Source organism: Podarcis melisellensis, assembly GCF_964234715.1.
Source record: "Podarcis melisellensis genome assembly, chromosome: 13".
Lineage (NCBI taxonomy): Eukaryota > Metazoa > Chordata > Lepidosauria > Squamata > Lacertidae > Podarcis > Podarcis melisellensis.
This window is the reverse complement of record NC_138545.1, coordinates 21,406,956-21,421,411: the sequence shown is the minus strand read 5'-3', so window position 1 is coordinate 21,421,411 and position 14,456 is coordinate 21,406,956. Positions and strand designations below refer to the sequence as shown.

Here is a 14,456-nt window from a genome sequence, read left to right as displayed (position 1 = left end):
CTCCAGTAGGGTGGCATCCAATGCTTTTTCAATTTAACAATATTTAGCAAAGTGAACTCCTGCTAAGGGTGTTGGTAGTGCTTTGCCTGTCCATACTGGACTGTCTGACACTAATTTTGCTCAAGGTTAGAAAAATTACCACAGACCATGTCTTGTTTTTTAAAAAGGGGGAAATGCCGACAGGGAGTTGTAATCCAGCGCCAGTGGGACAGCGCTCAAGGCTGGCTTTGGGCTACAATCTGGAGCAGCATACTACCAAAAGCAGGCAAGATTCCTGCACTAACCGGGCCTTGAGACAATCTGTTCCAGATTTCAGCAGTTTTAATGTCTCTCCCTAATTTCTTGTGATAAGTTTTTTTTAGTTCCATGTAAGCCTGGCTGGACGTTTGTATTAAGCCCTTGGCTCAGCTTCCGAAGCTAAAGCATTTATTTCTCCTTATCTTGGCAGGCCTCAGCTAAATCACCTTCAGTACTTAAGGACAGAAGCTGCAAAGTCTTGCGCTGCCTCCACTCTGGGTGGACTGCATTGCCTCACTGTGGCTTGTATCTTCTGCCCTCTGCGCATTTGTAGGGCCCCCTTTGGCAGGTGACCCAGTCATTTTTAATTAGAGTTAATAAATTCCTCAAGGAGACCTCCTAAGACCTCTCAGTCCTGAGGGGAATGCCCATGTCGGCCATTTTTGGACCATGTCCCAGCTACCTTGTGCTTGTGTGTTTAAGCAAAAACATTCCTCCCACCTGACATGATGAGTTTCCAGGCAAAAATGCAGAATTGTGCCACTCCACCCCACGGGGGAATTGTAGGTGGGAGTTACCTGGTTTGTCAGAGGCTGGCTTCTGTAGGAGCAGAAATTCTCAACCCTCTTAAGGCTTAGCCTTTCACAGAAACAAGACACTGGATATGTTTGTCGCTCTAAAGTAGGGATTGTCAACCTGGTCCCTGCCGCCCACTAGTGGGCGTTTCGGGATTCTAGGTGGGCGGTAGGGGGTACTACAGCTCCCATCATCCCTGACCACTGGTCCTGTTAGCTAGGGATGATCGGAGTTGTAGGCCCAAAACATCTGGAGGGCCGAGTTTGCCTATGCCTGCTCTAAACCATTGGCTGCCATGCTATACCAGCCTCCCTCAACCTGGTGCCCTCCAGATGCTTCGAACTACGACTCCATCCCTGGCCATCATCCGGAGCTCCAAAATGTAAGTGCTGCCACGGAAGGAAGGATCATGGAGTCGCAGAACAGTAGAGGGAGGGACCCAAAGTGCCATCTAGTCCAATGCAGGAATCACAGCTAAGGACCGATGGATTGCAAGTGTGGAATAAACGTTGTAGCAGTAAAATGGCCTGTTCCACAAATCGAAGTGGTCAAGTAGGTGATCCTTCAAATAATGGGTACCCTTCAAAAGAAACGGCCTCCAATGGGATAAAACAGTTGACTGCCTTGGAGTGCTGAAGTTTAATAAGTGACTTCTCCTCCTCAGCGGTTTTTCTACCCTACTAAGCTGCTCCCCCTCCACCTGCCCCCACTAACCTGCTGAGGCAGCACCTTGTCAGCTGGGTCTTGCACTTTTTCTCTACTTCACTCCTCCCGCCGGGGTTTCCTGCTGGCCCCAAACGCTGTGGGATAGGCAGCAGGTGCTACACTCTGTCCAGAGCCGTGGCCCTCGGACAGAGCTGGCGGCATGCTGAGCTGCGGGCCTCGCTTGCCACACCGTAGGCTGGCTTCCCTCTGGGCTCCCCAAGCAGTTTCTTCGAAATCTACATCTCCCCAGTCAGCCCCCCAAGCTGCTGCGAAGGACCCCACGCCTGCCCACCTTTCCCTGAACTTGGACGATGGGAAGGTATTCCACCTGAAGAGCAACTGGGAGATCACTCGGGGGCTGCTGGTGTTCCGGCTCTGCTCCTCCCCATGGCTGGTTCAGAAAGCACCCACGGTGAGACCAAGAGGGGGCTCAGATCTTGACTGGCTGCAGGCCACCCACCCGCTCAATCAATTCATTTCCAATTACCACCTGTAGCTTAAGGGGTGCCCCACAGTGCTCTGTTGTGGCTGGGGAGAGTGGGGTAGGTTAAGGGTCTTTGGGTCAAGCCGTGGGATGGGTCTGAACTGTATTCCAAAAGGAGTCTTGTTTCACCTTGTCTGCGACAAATTGTTGCAGCGTGAAGCGCTGCTGCTCCAGAGCCCAGTCACTCAATTCCCTTCCCATTCCTGCTGGTTCTTCTTGCCCACCCCCACTCCTCCAGAATCCAGTCAACATTAATAGGTGCTGAAGATTCGTAGCCCTCATTTGCGATCAGCTGCCCCTTCCCATAGGGTCCCCCCCCAATATTTGTTGAACTTCTGCAAGCCTTGCGGGACTCCCCGGCCTGATGATACTGCTCTCTTGTGTGTTGATGGGACATTTTGACTCCAGAAGCACCAACACACACAAAACCAACATCAAAAATTATAGGGAACAAGCAGAAACTGCAACAAAATGGTGCAGAATGCAGCAGTCCTCAGGATTCCCAGCTGCTCCATTCCACCACATCCCCAGCATTCCAGTTTTGACTGAGCACCCTCAACCTCAGCGAGCTGCTTTGGGTGGGGTGTCACTCCCACTTCAGTTTCTTCCCCCCTAAGGTTTATTGAGGTACTTTTGCAAACTGTGATTCCCCCAAGGCTACTGATATGTCCTTCCTGTGCAAGGTTGCTGTTGTTTTGGCTATGTGAGCAACGATGCTCAAAATCTGAACACTGGTAATGGAGGGAATGATTGTGCCATAAAGTTTCGAACCCACTTTCATGCCTGAAATGGATCCTTAATTGGCAGGTGCACCCATTCCTTGAACACCTCTGCCATGGCTTATTTGTTAGCCTTTCGGACTCGCCGTCAATGTCTACGTAGAAGTTGTTCCATAAACCTTTTATTTCTCTCCACCAGGTCCTTTCTGTCTCCCGGCAGGTTCTGGGCCACCGACTCTGGACTTCTGTGCTCCGCCTTACGCTGTACGGACAGTTTGTTGCTGGCGAAACCCACACAGAGGTCAAGGAAACACTGCGACGGCTCCAGAACTTGGGGATCCGTCCTCTCCTTGCTGTCCCCATAGAGGAAGATGTGGGGCAAGCAAAGGAAGGGTGAGTGCTGGATGAGAAAAGTGGGGGGGGCATGATTTGGACAGCCAAAGAGAAGGCTGTGCCTTGATACTGTGAGGAGAAGCATAGGCAGGCCTAGGAATAATCAAGTACCTCAATAAGATCAATCAAGAAGATCCATTTGGGGCACCAAGTTTTGGCCTTACTACAAAAGATTACGAAAGTCTGCCCTTGCTTTGTCTTTTACCTCTGTGAGCGTGTCATACTTTCTTGGCGGATAAATGAGCTAGCTAGCACTTTGTGGGGTGACCTAATGGCAATGGTGCATGTGGCCCCAGAGGATAACGATAATTTAATATTTTTTTTATTTGTACCCCACTCATTTGACTGGGTTGTCCCAGCCACTTTGCGCGGCTTCTGAGAAATGATAAAAACGCAGTAAAACAACAAACATTAAAAAACCTCCCTATACCAGGGCTGCCTTCAGATGCCTTCTAAAAGTCAGATACAGTGTTTGTTTATTTCCTTGACATCTGATGGGAAGCGTTCCACAGGGTGGGTGCCACTACCAAGAAGGCCCTGTGCCTGGTTCCTTGTAACCTCATAGTGAGGGAACTGCCAGAAGGTGGGGAGAAGTGCTCAAGTGCTCAAATGTCAAGTGAGGAAGCATGATTCACACATCCTTATCTGCTGCACAAAGCTGTCTTCACAACTTGTTTTTTTTATCCGGTTTGTGTTCAGGAAGTGGTTATCCAGAGGTTAGGTGCTAAGGGTAGCGATGCGTACTTTCACACACAGCAGATTGCAGCCGCTGCCAGTGCAAGATATAAATCATTCGCCCTTTTATCTCACACATGCGAAATCACCTCTTGCTGAAAATGGCAAGAAACCCCAAAACAGCCCCCTTTAAAATGCAATCTCAGAGTTTCAGAAGAGCACCGCCGGATGAGGGCCAGGCAGTCCAGATTCCTGCTTCTCACAGTAGCCAGCGCAATGCTGTCAGGCATAAAGACTTCTCTGGCTATTCTCTGTGCTATACTGCCCCTGGGTCTGGAGGTTCTATTTAGCTGACATGATTAAGAGCTGCTCATAGACTTATCCTCCGTGAATATGTCTGCTTTCTAAGAGCGCTTCCAGATGGAGGATTAATTTACAAATGGCTTGTTGGCAACAGCTTCTAAAAAAACTTATTGTGGAAAGGGTAAATCCAGATTAAATGGCGGGGGCGGGGAGTGCAGGCTGGCATTTTGGTCCTAACAGTGTTGTGTGGACACTGCGAAAAAACAAAAAACAAAAAACCTTTCATGTGTGGAAAAGCTGCGAATAATAAACAGTCCATCTGGTCACAGTTTTCCTCATTATGGTGAGATGCATTGTGTTCTTAATTTAATTATAGGAACCATTTCTAAAGGTGCATCACCTACACCTATAAATTAGCCTAGGCAAATTATGCATATCTGTGTCCTTTTTTGGTGTGATTCGTAAGTGGCTTCCCTGACTGGAAGAATTGCCATGGAAGGGAAATCTTAGCTCTGCTGCTTTGATATTAATATTTGTGTTATTTTCGTATTGATTTTGTTATACGGCATCTTTTGTTGTTGCTTTAATATGCATTGTAAACTAGGGTTGCCATATTTCAAAAAGTGAAAATTCCAGGTGTATGTCAGCCCTATGTAAACCAACTTGGGATCAGTATTATGAACAGACTGCCTTAAAATAAATATTGAGGGTTGTAACCAACTTAGCTTCACTCAGAGTAGATGCATTGAAATTAATGGGTGTGACAGGTCCATTAAGTTCAAAGGGATTACTCTGAGTAGAAGGCTATAACAATACAGTCTTAAATTAAATAGTTCATCATGCCAGCCTCAACGCTGAAAGGAAGAGTAGATAATAACCTGGGCAGCACAGGGCATTGAGCTGAGGGGACTAACAATAACAACAACAATATTTATATAGGTACCTACTGAGAAGATCCATTTAAATAGCAGCAGTACCAAAAGGAATTATTGTGAATATAATAAATATTTGTCGTTGCTCAGGGTGCTGTATTGCTAAAGCCCTCCCCCAACCTGAAACTCTTTCTCCCTTCACATCTCTCGCCTGTCAAAACTGCTAGTTGTGGAGATTCCATCATTTAGGCACCTGAAGATATCAGGGCTGCCAGACGTCCAGATTTTCCTGGGCATTACTGGGATTTCAAAGCCGGAATTGATGTCCCGGGTGGGGTGGGGAATTTCCGAAAGGTGGCGCTTTGTCCTGGATCTTAGGCAAGTCAATTGAAAAACCACGTTCAACAATTTTGGATGTTTCCTAAAAAACTGAACAATTTTGGTGGTTCCCTGGTTTTTACTTTTTGAAATATGGCAACTCTAGATACATATTTAGGAGAAATCCTTAACAGAAGAAGCAACGGCTGATCTCCCTTTTTGATAACATCAAACAAGGTCGCTATCCAGATCTGCTTCAGGCCTGAAGTGAAACACACAGGTGCTTGACTGGGAAAGAAAACAGGTGCAAAGAGAGACACGACTATCTTTGAACTAGCCAAACAACAGATTAATTTTGTGTGATAGAGTCCGTTGAAGCCAAGGCTGTATACATAGCACAGACTTAAAGCACCTTTAAAGCACATTCCTCCACCTGCCCTCACAATGGCGGGAACTATAGTTTTTTTAAGGGAGGTAGTTCTATGGGAGGTAGACTACAGCTTTAAATGCACAGTGTGTGTTCAGCCCCCCTGCTGAGTTAGGCTGGCCTTGGAACATTCTCTATAATGATTTGGCAGGGTGTGTGTGTGTGTGTAGCTTTTCTTTTTGCTGATTTGTTAATACTGCTGCTTATTTTGCTCTCGGTCTTGGCTTAAAAACCCTCCAACTTTTTATGATTCTTGGCATTGTTAGCCACCTTGTTTATTTATTTTTAATGCTTTTCATTAACTTTTTGTTACAACACATAAACACACACACAAAGATACAACGACAATTAAGAAACAAACTAAATAGAAAGCACAAAATAAATAACCTTAAATCCGTACACTCTTGCACACGGACTTACGTTACACTACTTTATATTTCCCATTCTTATTCTTTTCTAGTAGACTTCCTACCTCCTCAAAGTGGGTCTGTTTTCCTGTTTGTTAAATGGTTTCTTTCTCATTTCATCATTTGAATATTTTGAAATGGCAAAACTGACCGATACAGTTAGGGGACAGTCTAACCAAAGGTTCCCAAAAGAGTGGAGAGTGTATAAAGATTACCTAAAAAAACCAGTGTCCTCAAATCAAAACCTGGACTTCCTTTGAGTAATTTTCGCAAACCATAATATGGTCTATAAGTACGGTAGATGGAGAAGGGTAGACATGATTGTTAGTCACCTTAAAGGACGTGACTTCCCCCAAAGAATCCTGGGAATTGTGGGTTTGTTAAGAGCTGTGGGTTGGGAACTGTAGCTCTGTAGCTTGACCCGGAGATGTCAGGATTTGAACCTAGGACCTTCTGCACGCAAGTGCTCTGCCGCTAAGCTAGAGTTCCTTAAAGTGTGAGAAAAAGGGGGCTATTGGCCCCCACCGTGCTGCTGATCAGCAACAACTATTTCTTAAACACAAATCGTCCACCCAACATTGAAGAATTTATCAAATAGACACATCTCATTTGACCCTTTACTTCTCTTTGGGGAAACTGGCAACCAAAGCTTCAAGAGGATCATTGAACAACAGGACAGAGTGAAAGTGGAAGGTGGTGAGCAGATTGGAAGGAGTTGGCCCGGGAAGGTTTTCGGAGAGTTTGAAAGTGTTGCTCTTGACAGTTGTTGCCTGCTGAGTATTTTCAAGCAAAGTGGTAGTACCAGAAGGAGATTCTGCACTGACTTTGGGATAGCTCAGTTGGTAGAGCATGAGACTCTTAATCTCAGAGTTGTGGGTTCGAATCCCATGTTGGGCAAAAGATCCCTGTATTGTAGGAGTTGGACTAGATGACTCTTGTGGCCCTTTCCAACTCTGCAGTCCTATGTACTGTATATCTGAAGGAGCATCTCCACCCCCATCGTTCTACCCGGACACTGAGGTCCAGCGCCGAGGGCCTTCTGGCGGTTTCCTCACTGCGACAAGCCAAGTTACAGGGAACCAGGCAGAGGGCCTTCTCTATAGTGGTACCTGCCCTGCGGAACGCCCTCCCACCAGATGTCAAAGAGAACAACAGCTACCAGACTTTTAGAAGACATCTGAAGGCAGCCCTGTTTAGGGAAGCTTTTAATGTTTGATGCATTACTGTATTTTAATATTTTGTTGGAAGCCACCCAGAGTGGCTGGGGAAGCCCAGCCAGATGGGCGGGGTATAAATAATAGATGATGATGATGATGATGATGATGATTATATCTGCTTTGCCCCAACCAGGGAAGACTGGTATGACAAAAATGCCCAATCTATGCTTACCTGCCTGGATCTGTCTGCAGTTGGTGCCATCAATCCCATGATGCAACTGAAGGTGACAGCACTGATGGCAGCTGCACTCTGCGTGAGTATTGTACAATTATTCTCTTGGGCATGATGTCTTAAAAACTATTTGCTCTAGAGACTGGTGCCTCTGCTTGCTTCTCTTGCCAGCCCCCTCTCCTCCAGGATTCTACCATCTCAGTCCGTCCCTTATTTTTGATGCATAGGACCTCATTCTGGCCCAATTCTTGTGAAGGGAAGGCAGCTAAGGTAAAGGTAAAGGGACCCCTGACCATTATGTCCGGTCGTGACCGACTCTGGGGTTGGCTGAGGGAGCCAGTGTACAGCTTCCAGCTGTACCTTCCCGCCGGAGTGGTACCTATTTATCTACTTGCACTTGACATGCTTTCGAAGTGCTAGGTTGGCAGGAGCAGGGACCAAGCAACGGGAGCCCACCCCGTCGCGGGGATTCGAACTGCCGACCTTCTGATCGGCAAGTCCTAGGCTCTGTGGTTTAACCCACAGCACCACCCGCGTCCCAGCTAAGGTAAAGGTAAAGGGACTGCTGACCATTAGGTCCAGTCATGACCGACTCTGCGGTTGCAGCGCTCATCTCGCTTTATTGGCCGAGGGAGCTGGCGTACAGGGAGCTACGCTGCTTTTATTTTGGATTACTTTCCCCTGCTCCCTTGCAGAAGACCATCACCCTGCATTTGCAAGAGCAGGAGACCAAGTCGGACCTGAGCGTCGAGAGAGTGGTGGCTGCCATGAAAGGGGAGGTGAGAAGCCTTTCCGCCACTGCCTTCAAGGTGGATTACATTTGCTCCAAAGAGAGCTAAAACTTTATTAGACCTGTGTATTATCTCCAACTGTTCTCCTGCCCCACAGGAGCTGAACTTTGGCTGCCTGACTCAGGAAGAGAACCACCATTTCAATAAATCATTGAGGCGGCTCAATTCTGTAGCGCAGGTACTCTAAGGGGAGGATGGAAACAGGGGAGCCCAGCCCTGGCGATGGTGTCCATTTTGTTCTGGTTCTCATCTTCCCAGCCTCTTTCCGTCTGCAGTATGCTGTGGAAAAAGGAGTCCGTGTCCTGGTGGATGCAGAATACACTTACATTAACCCCGCCCTGATGCTTGTCACCATGGCAATGATGGCTGTCTGGAACACCCAAAAGCCATGGATCTGGAACACATACCAGGCATATCTCAAGGTGAGTTCCTCCCCCAGAAACAGTCCTCCTTCTATCCACCTTGCTTCCTGGAAGTAAGGAAGGCCTGCTCTCACCTTGACAACTCAGTGGTATTGTAGCACCCTGCTTGTGGTTAACACTTAGCTGGAATGAAATATTCAACGCAGCAATAGAGAAATTAAAATAATAATTTATTTGTCAGACAAATAAATGAGAGGCACAGTGGTATATGGTTACCAAGCTCTGGCCTGGGCTCCTGCCATTATGGCCAGCACTTATATTCCCTCAGCCCAGCCTCCTTGCTCCTCCTTTGGCTGCCTCTGTCCAATCAGCCTGGTTGAAATTCCCATTGGCTGTTTGCTAGAACCAATCACAAAAGATACAACCAATTCCTTTTGCCTTTTATGGGAAATAAAAGCTATATATTCTTCTATCTATAAATGACAAATAAGTAGTCATATATCTTAAATTTGTCTCAACAAGGAACCTTAATTACCAGCTCACCTCTTGCCCTCCTTGCCCTATTGCCCTCCAAAACAGATGGTTAATAGTTTTAAATTTTTATCTTAAACAGATGTCAAGGATCTTGAGTTCACATTCTCATGCATCATCAATGAAAGATCTCCTTTTTGGAGGTCTTTAAACAAAAGCCTGACAACCATCTGTCTAGAGTGCTCTGATGGTGTTTTCCTGCCTGACAGGGGGCTGGGCTCAATGGCCCCTGTGGTCTCTTACAACCATGATTCTATGAAATAAGAATCTAGCATAAGGATTTAACATTTCTTAGTTTCTAAATCCTTTGCATAATTACATTTAAGCCAATATATTTAATACATTATCATAGGTAGCCTTTTAGAAGAATAAACCTTCTCAAAGTATAAAGGAACAGTTTACAGCCTCAAAATAAAATAGGAAAAAAGCCTCTTCTTCTGTTTACACTCCCCTTCTCCAGCCAGTTGCTTTCTTTTCCATTTGCTCTTGGCCTTTAACCTTAGGAAGATATGGCTCATTTTACTATTTACCAACTCTTAATTTGTAGGGTCAGTGTAACCTTGCTCTCAGCCTGTAATTCCCTTTTTACAATTTTGAGAATTGTTTTCTGCTATAAATCAGGGGGGCCCCTTGTCCAGGAGGATAAACATCATACCAAAGTACTTAGGCAGCTGGTCTTCTGCCTGGCATAAAACATTTGAAAATCTTTAAGCTCATTTTAAAATACAGATCCTGATCAAAATATAAGCCTTGATAAAAATGCAGGCTATGATTAGATGCCTCAGTATTGGAGGACTCCTTTCTTGTTCTACTACAGTCTTTGGCCAACTTGTCTCCCTCCAGGACACCCTGGAGCGGTTGAAACAGGAAGTCGCCCTCACCGAGTGCTTGGGTGTCTGTTTCGGAATGAAGTTGGTCCGGGGGGCTTACCTGGAGAAAGAGCGGAAACTGGCAAAGGAAAAAGGATATCCTGATCCTGTGCAGCCCAGTTGGGAGGCTACCAATGAAAAGTGAGGAGGACTCCACCCTGTTCCACTACTTTGCGGGTCATTAATACGAGGCATGGGAAGAGAAGCTGCCTATGGTGTCTTCCTTCCACAGTGTGACCTGGGATGGTCCTTTATGTGGCAGAATCGTCTATTTGAAGGGCTGCCTGTTCCAAATCTGGTTTAAAGATAAAGAACCATAAGAGCGGAGTTCAGGAGTGGCCTTGAAATTGCCCATCACTCATTAGCACACATGGATAGCAATCTGCGGTCACTGGGCTGCGTACACACAATCGATTGAAAGTAGTGTACTTTTCCGTGTATAAGACATGGGTTGTTTTTTTTTACTAAAAAATAATGTTAAAAAGGGGGGTAGTCTTATATACGGATAGTGCATAGGGGGAATGTGTGATTGGTTACTGCCCCCAAAATAGAGGGCGTCTTATATACAGAGGCAAGTTATACATGGAAAAATACGGTATGTTTAAAGCACGGGGCTTCCCCCAAGGATCTTGGGAACTCTGGCTTGTTAAAGTTCCTGGGAATTGTAGTTCTGCAAGGAGGTAAATCTACAATTCCCAGGATTCTTTGTGGGGAGACATGTGTTTTAAATGTGCGGTGTGCATGCAACTGCTATTCTCACTTGAATTAGACGCATTGCATTTTTCTATTATCAGTTATACAGTAGTGATTTTCTAATGTCCATCCATCCATAGAAACCAGCCTATACAAATTTGATGCACGGTGCACCTCTCTCATTTTTTGCCCCCTCTGCTTCATTCTCTTGCCCTCTTCCTTTTTTCTGTGATCCAGTTACCAGCGCTGTTTGGATTTTGGTTTGGATCAAGTGTCTCGAGCCAGGGGAAGGTTTGAGATGATCGTGGCCACACACAACGAAGCGTCCGTGATACACACTGTTCAAAGGTAGGGGGAATACCACAAAGGGGAAGTGAGTGGGGTTGTCTTTCTACATAACAAGCACCAGCTGGCTTGTCCACCAGTTCTGATGGTTTGGACATATGGGTACTCTCTGAAAGTGGGAGCCATGGGGGAAGGGGAAAGCCTTGGAAAACTGGCTGCCTTTTATCTGGAAGGGAGCCTCTCCACACTGCAACACACATACATACACAATTGTATGTGTAAGCACTGTTCTCTCCATGCTTCAGGGTGGCATAGCGCTGCCTTTCTGACATCGGCAACCAATACTCCAATCCATATCCACCTCTCAGATCTATTTGCATGAAAGCAAGCTATATATAAGGGAAGTGGCATACTGCTATCATGACATGCCTAGGAGCAAAATATTGGTTGTCGGCATACAGAGGTAAAGAAAAATCAGCAAGCATCGTCTGGGCAGACAGCACATGCATCCTTTCGGGAGGAGGACAGGGACACATTATCCAGGACGTTAGAAACCCGAGACAACAGCAGCAAAAGAAGCCCCATTCACATTATGGAAAACCAGTACACAACACGCACGGCCACCATTGGTTAATGTAGAAATAATACTTCCATTGTTTCTTACAGCAACCCTGTAAAGCTGACCCCATAATATTATCCCCATATTGCAGATGAGGGGTTGAAGGTGAGGTCTAGCGGCAAGCAGCTCGCCTAAAAAACCAGCCAGCGTCTTTGTGACTGAGCTGGCCCTTGTAGCTTACAGCTTATGCTGTTCACTGCTATGATACTTTCATAACTTCTCCCCAACCTGTCGCTGAAATGTGCTTGTTTTATCTCTTTTAAGGATGGCAGAGATGGGCATCGACAAGCGTGCTGGACCGGTCAGCTTTGGGCAGCTGCTGGGCATGTGTGATCAGATTTCCTTGGCACTAGGTGAGTGTAGTGTAGACCCCGCTTCCCACAGATGCTCTCCACAGCCACTTCCGTTCCTCCTGCGATATCGTCACCTCCTTTCTCTCTCTCTTTTTAAAATCTTGTGCTGAAATCTAGGCCAGGCCGGTTATGCCATCTACAAATCTATCCCTTTCGGCTCTGTGGAAGAAGTAATCCCCTACTTGATCCGCCGTGCTCATGAGAACCAAAGCGTCTTACTTGGGATCCGGAAGGAGAGAGATCTGCTGCAAATGGAGCTTCGGAAACGGGTTCTGAGGCGGCCTTGAGGGAATCTAAATATCCCAAAGAACTACCCCACCTCCCAATGCTTATTCATGGAACCAGCGCCCTACATTGCAATGTCTCCAGCTCACTTCCCTCATGATCTTCATGATGAAATAAACTGCCCTCGGGTTACCTGGTTTCCAGCATCCCAAAGCCCTAGACTTATGGGTTGGGGCTTAGTGATGTGATGGGCTTTAGTGTTGTCAGGGTAGGACCTTGTGATATCATGGAGCCGCTAACTCTAGAAAGACAAAAACTGAACCCTGCCAAATATACGAGACAGGAGAAAGAGCCAGAAATGTGAGGCCTGGGAGTGGGGTAGAATTAGGGGGGAAATGCTGAAGTTTTTATTTTGAAGATCTCAGTGGGGGTGGGGAATGAAAGTTTAGGAAAACACACTGACAAGCAAAACTCTTATGCAATGCTTTCTCTTTCAGAATAATGAGTGGTTTAATTTTTTATAACCAATTACACAGTTGCAAAGGTCTTGGATTCAAGAGTAGTAATTTGAGCCTGGCTGGCGGCCTTGAGATCTAACCTTGCTGCCCTGAGACCTTCAGCATGGATCCCAAAATCTGAGAGTGTCTTCAGCTCCCACTTACTGTGTGCTTGCTGCATTGTCAGAACTGGGTTTTTAATCTATCTTCCCATGATGTTATCCCAAATGCATAAGTATCCCGTCCTTTGTTATAAAGCACTACTGCTTGAAATGTTGTTTCTCAAACCAGCTTTACCCCAATTGGAGTCCTGTAGCCATTCAGATTCGCTTCTGTTCATGTACATGCCAGGGGATGTTGATGGGACAGGGAACATAAGAAAAGCCCTTCTGGCCAATGGCCCATCACCCATCACCCTGCACCCAGAATCCTATTCTCACAGTGGCCAATCACAGACGCCTATGGGAAGCACCCAAGCTGGACATCAGCACAAGCTTTTTTGCTATGCAAAGGTGTTCACACCTCAAACCACCTGCCCACCCCAAAATGTGCTAAAGGAATTCCACACAAGCAATAACTGGGTTATTTTTACAAATCAGATCTTCTGTGTTAAGAGCGAATCCAGATTAGATGTTTTAAATAAATAAAAAGAGTACAGGCTGGCATTTTGAAAACTGTGATTACGTGTGCATACTGCGAAAATCATGTATGCTGTTGCAGTGGCTCCAATCCCAGAATAAAGGCTTCTCTGCCTTGAAGTGCCCTGTGTCCTCCTGTCCTGACTGGCTTGGTTTGCTGCTGAGCCACGCAAGGCCAAACTGCAAGCCAGGTTTGGGAGGGCAGAGCACAGATGGGGAAGAGTTTTTATATAACAGGCTTAACCAAATTTTTGTATTAGCGAGTTGGACTCTCTGAGGAGAAGGTAGGTTAGTTGATGTTGGCTCCTGCCATAGCATGGGGCTTGGACTGGGTCCTTTCCAGCTCAACCATTTCGTGATTCTCTGTGGGCAGGAATGACTGGATGACAGATCCAACAGTTCCACATTGCCCAAAGGTGCTAGACAAGGCAGATAAAATGGGATTTTTGCAGTTGTGCCCTCCAGAGTGCTGCTATGGTTAGGCAGGCTGCCTTGTGTGTCTCTGTGAAGAGAACTGGGCATCCACAACAATTGGGGGCCTGCCTGTGTTTCTGGATAGTTAGAAGTGGCAGGAGAGGGGGCTATGACTTGGCTTAACCTAAATCAGGAGGGGTTGGGTTTATCAAGAGAGCTCTCCCCCTTGCTTCCCCATAACTGCAGCTCCGTCCCAGAGTGGTCTTGCGGCTGGGCTTAAAAAGGGTAGCAGCCCTGAGGAACAAGAGACAGGGGCAGAGCTAAATCTGTTTGCCCCGGAGTGACCTTGGCACATCCTTGAGGGTTTGCCCGCTGCTCCGCTTCCTCCTCTACCACCCTCCCTGCCACTGTGATTAGGGGAATGGAGAAGTGGAAGTGCAGCAGCTGTTTCGAGCCCCATGACTTTTAATCTGCAAAGGCTCATTAGGAGGAAACAAACAGTCCTGGAGTTGCAATCCTTTGAAGGGGCTCAGATAGCCAAAGAGCCAGGAGTCTGAGTCTTCCACTCCCTCACCTTCATTGCTCCCCGCCCACAAGTGTCCCGCTTCGCCAAAGTCCCCCTTCTAGAAACCTCTGGCCTTCCTACGCAGGAGGGTCCCTGCTTCCTCCTTAAT

At 46.6% G+C, this 14,456-nt stretch overlaps 1 protein-coding gene across 2 annotated transcripts; it reads left to right on the top strand.

The window, feature by feature from the left end:
* The first annotated feature begins 1,621 nt into the window (after positions 1–1,621).
* Positions 1,622–13,563, top strand: PRODH2 (proline dehydrogenase 2). Of its 2 annotated transcripts, none has more exons than XM_081886612.1 (10): positions 1,622–1,837; positions 2,921–3,114; positions 7,467–7,587; positions 8,201–8,284; positions 8,394–8,474; positions 8,572–8,718; positions 10,033–10,199; positions 10,989–11,099; positions 11,920–12,008; positions 12,126–13,563. In XM_081886612.1, the coding sequence occupies exons 1-10, from the start codon at positions 1,679–1,681 to the stop codon at positions 12,293–12,295; spliced, it is 1,323 nt and encodes a 440-aa protein (XP_081742738.1). In that variant the 5' UTR covers positions 1,622–1,678; the 3' UTR covers positions 12,296–13,563. The 2 variants fall into 2 exon arrangements, with proteins under 2 accessions (XP_081742738.1, XP_081742737.1); XM_081886611.1 differs by having other exon boundaries at positions 1,622–1,930.
* Positions 13,564–14,456: the final 893 nt, after the last annotated feature.

Coding starts and splice junctions, on each gene's coding strand:
- PRODH2 (XM_081886611.1), top strand. CDS start 1,679: ATGCTGAGCTGCGGGCCTCGCTTGCCACACCGTAGGCTGGCTTCCCTC. Junction 3,115..7,466: donor GTGGGGCAAGCAAAGGAAGG/GTGAGTGCTGGA, acceptor TGCCCCAACCAG/GGAAGACTGGTATGACAAAA. Junction 8,285..8,393: donor TGGCTGCCATGAAAGGGGAG/GTGAGAAGCCTT, acceptor CCTGCCCCACAG/GAGCTGAACTTTGGCTGCCT.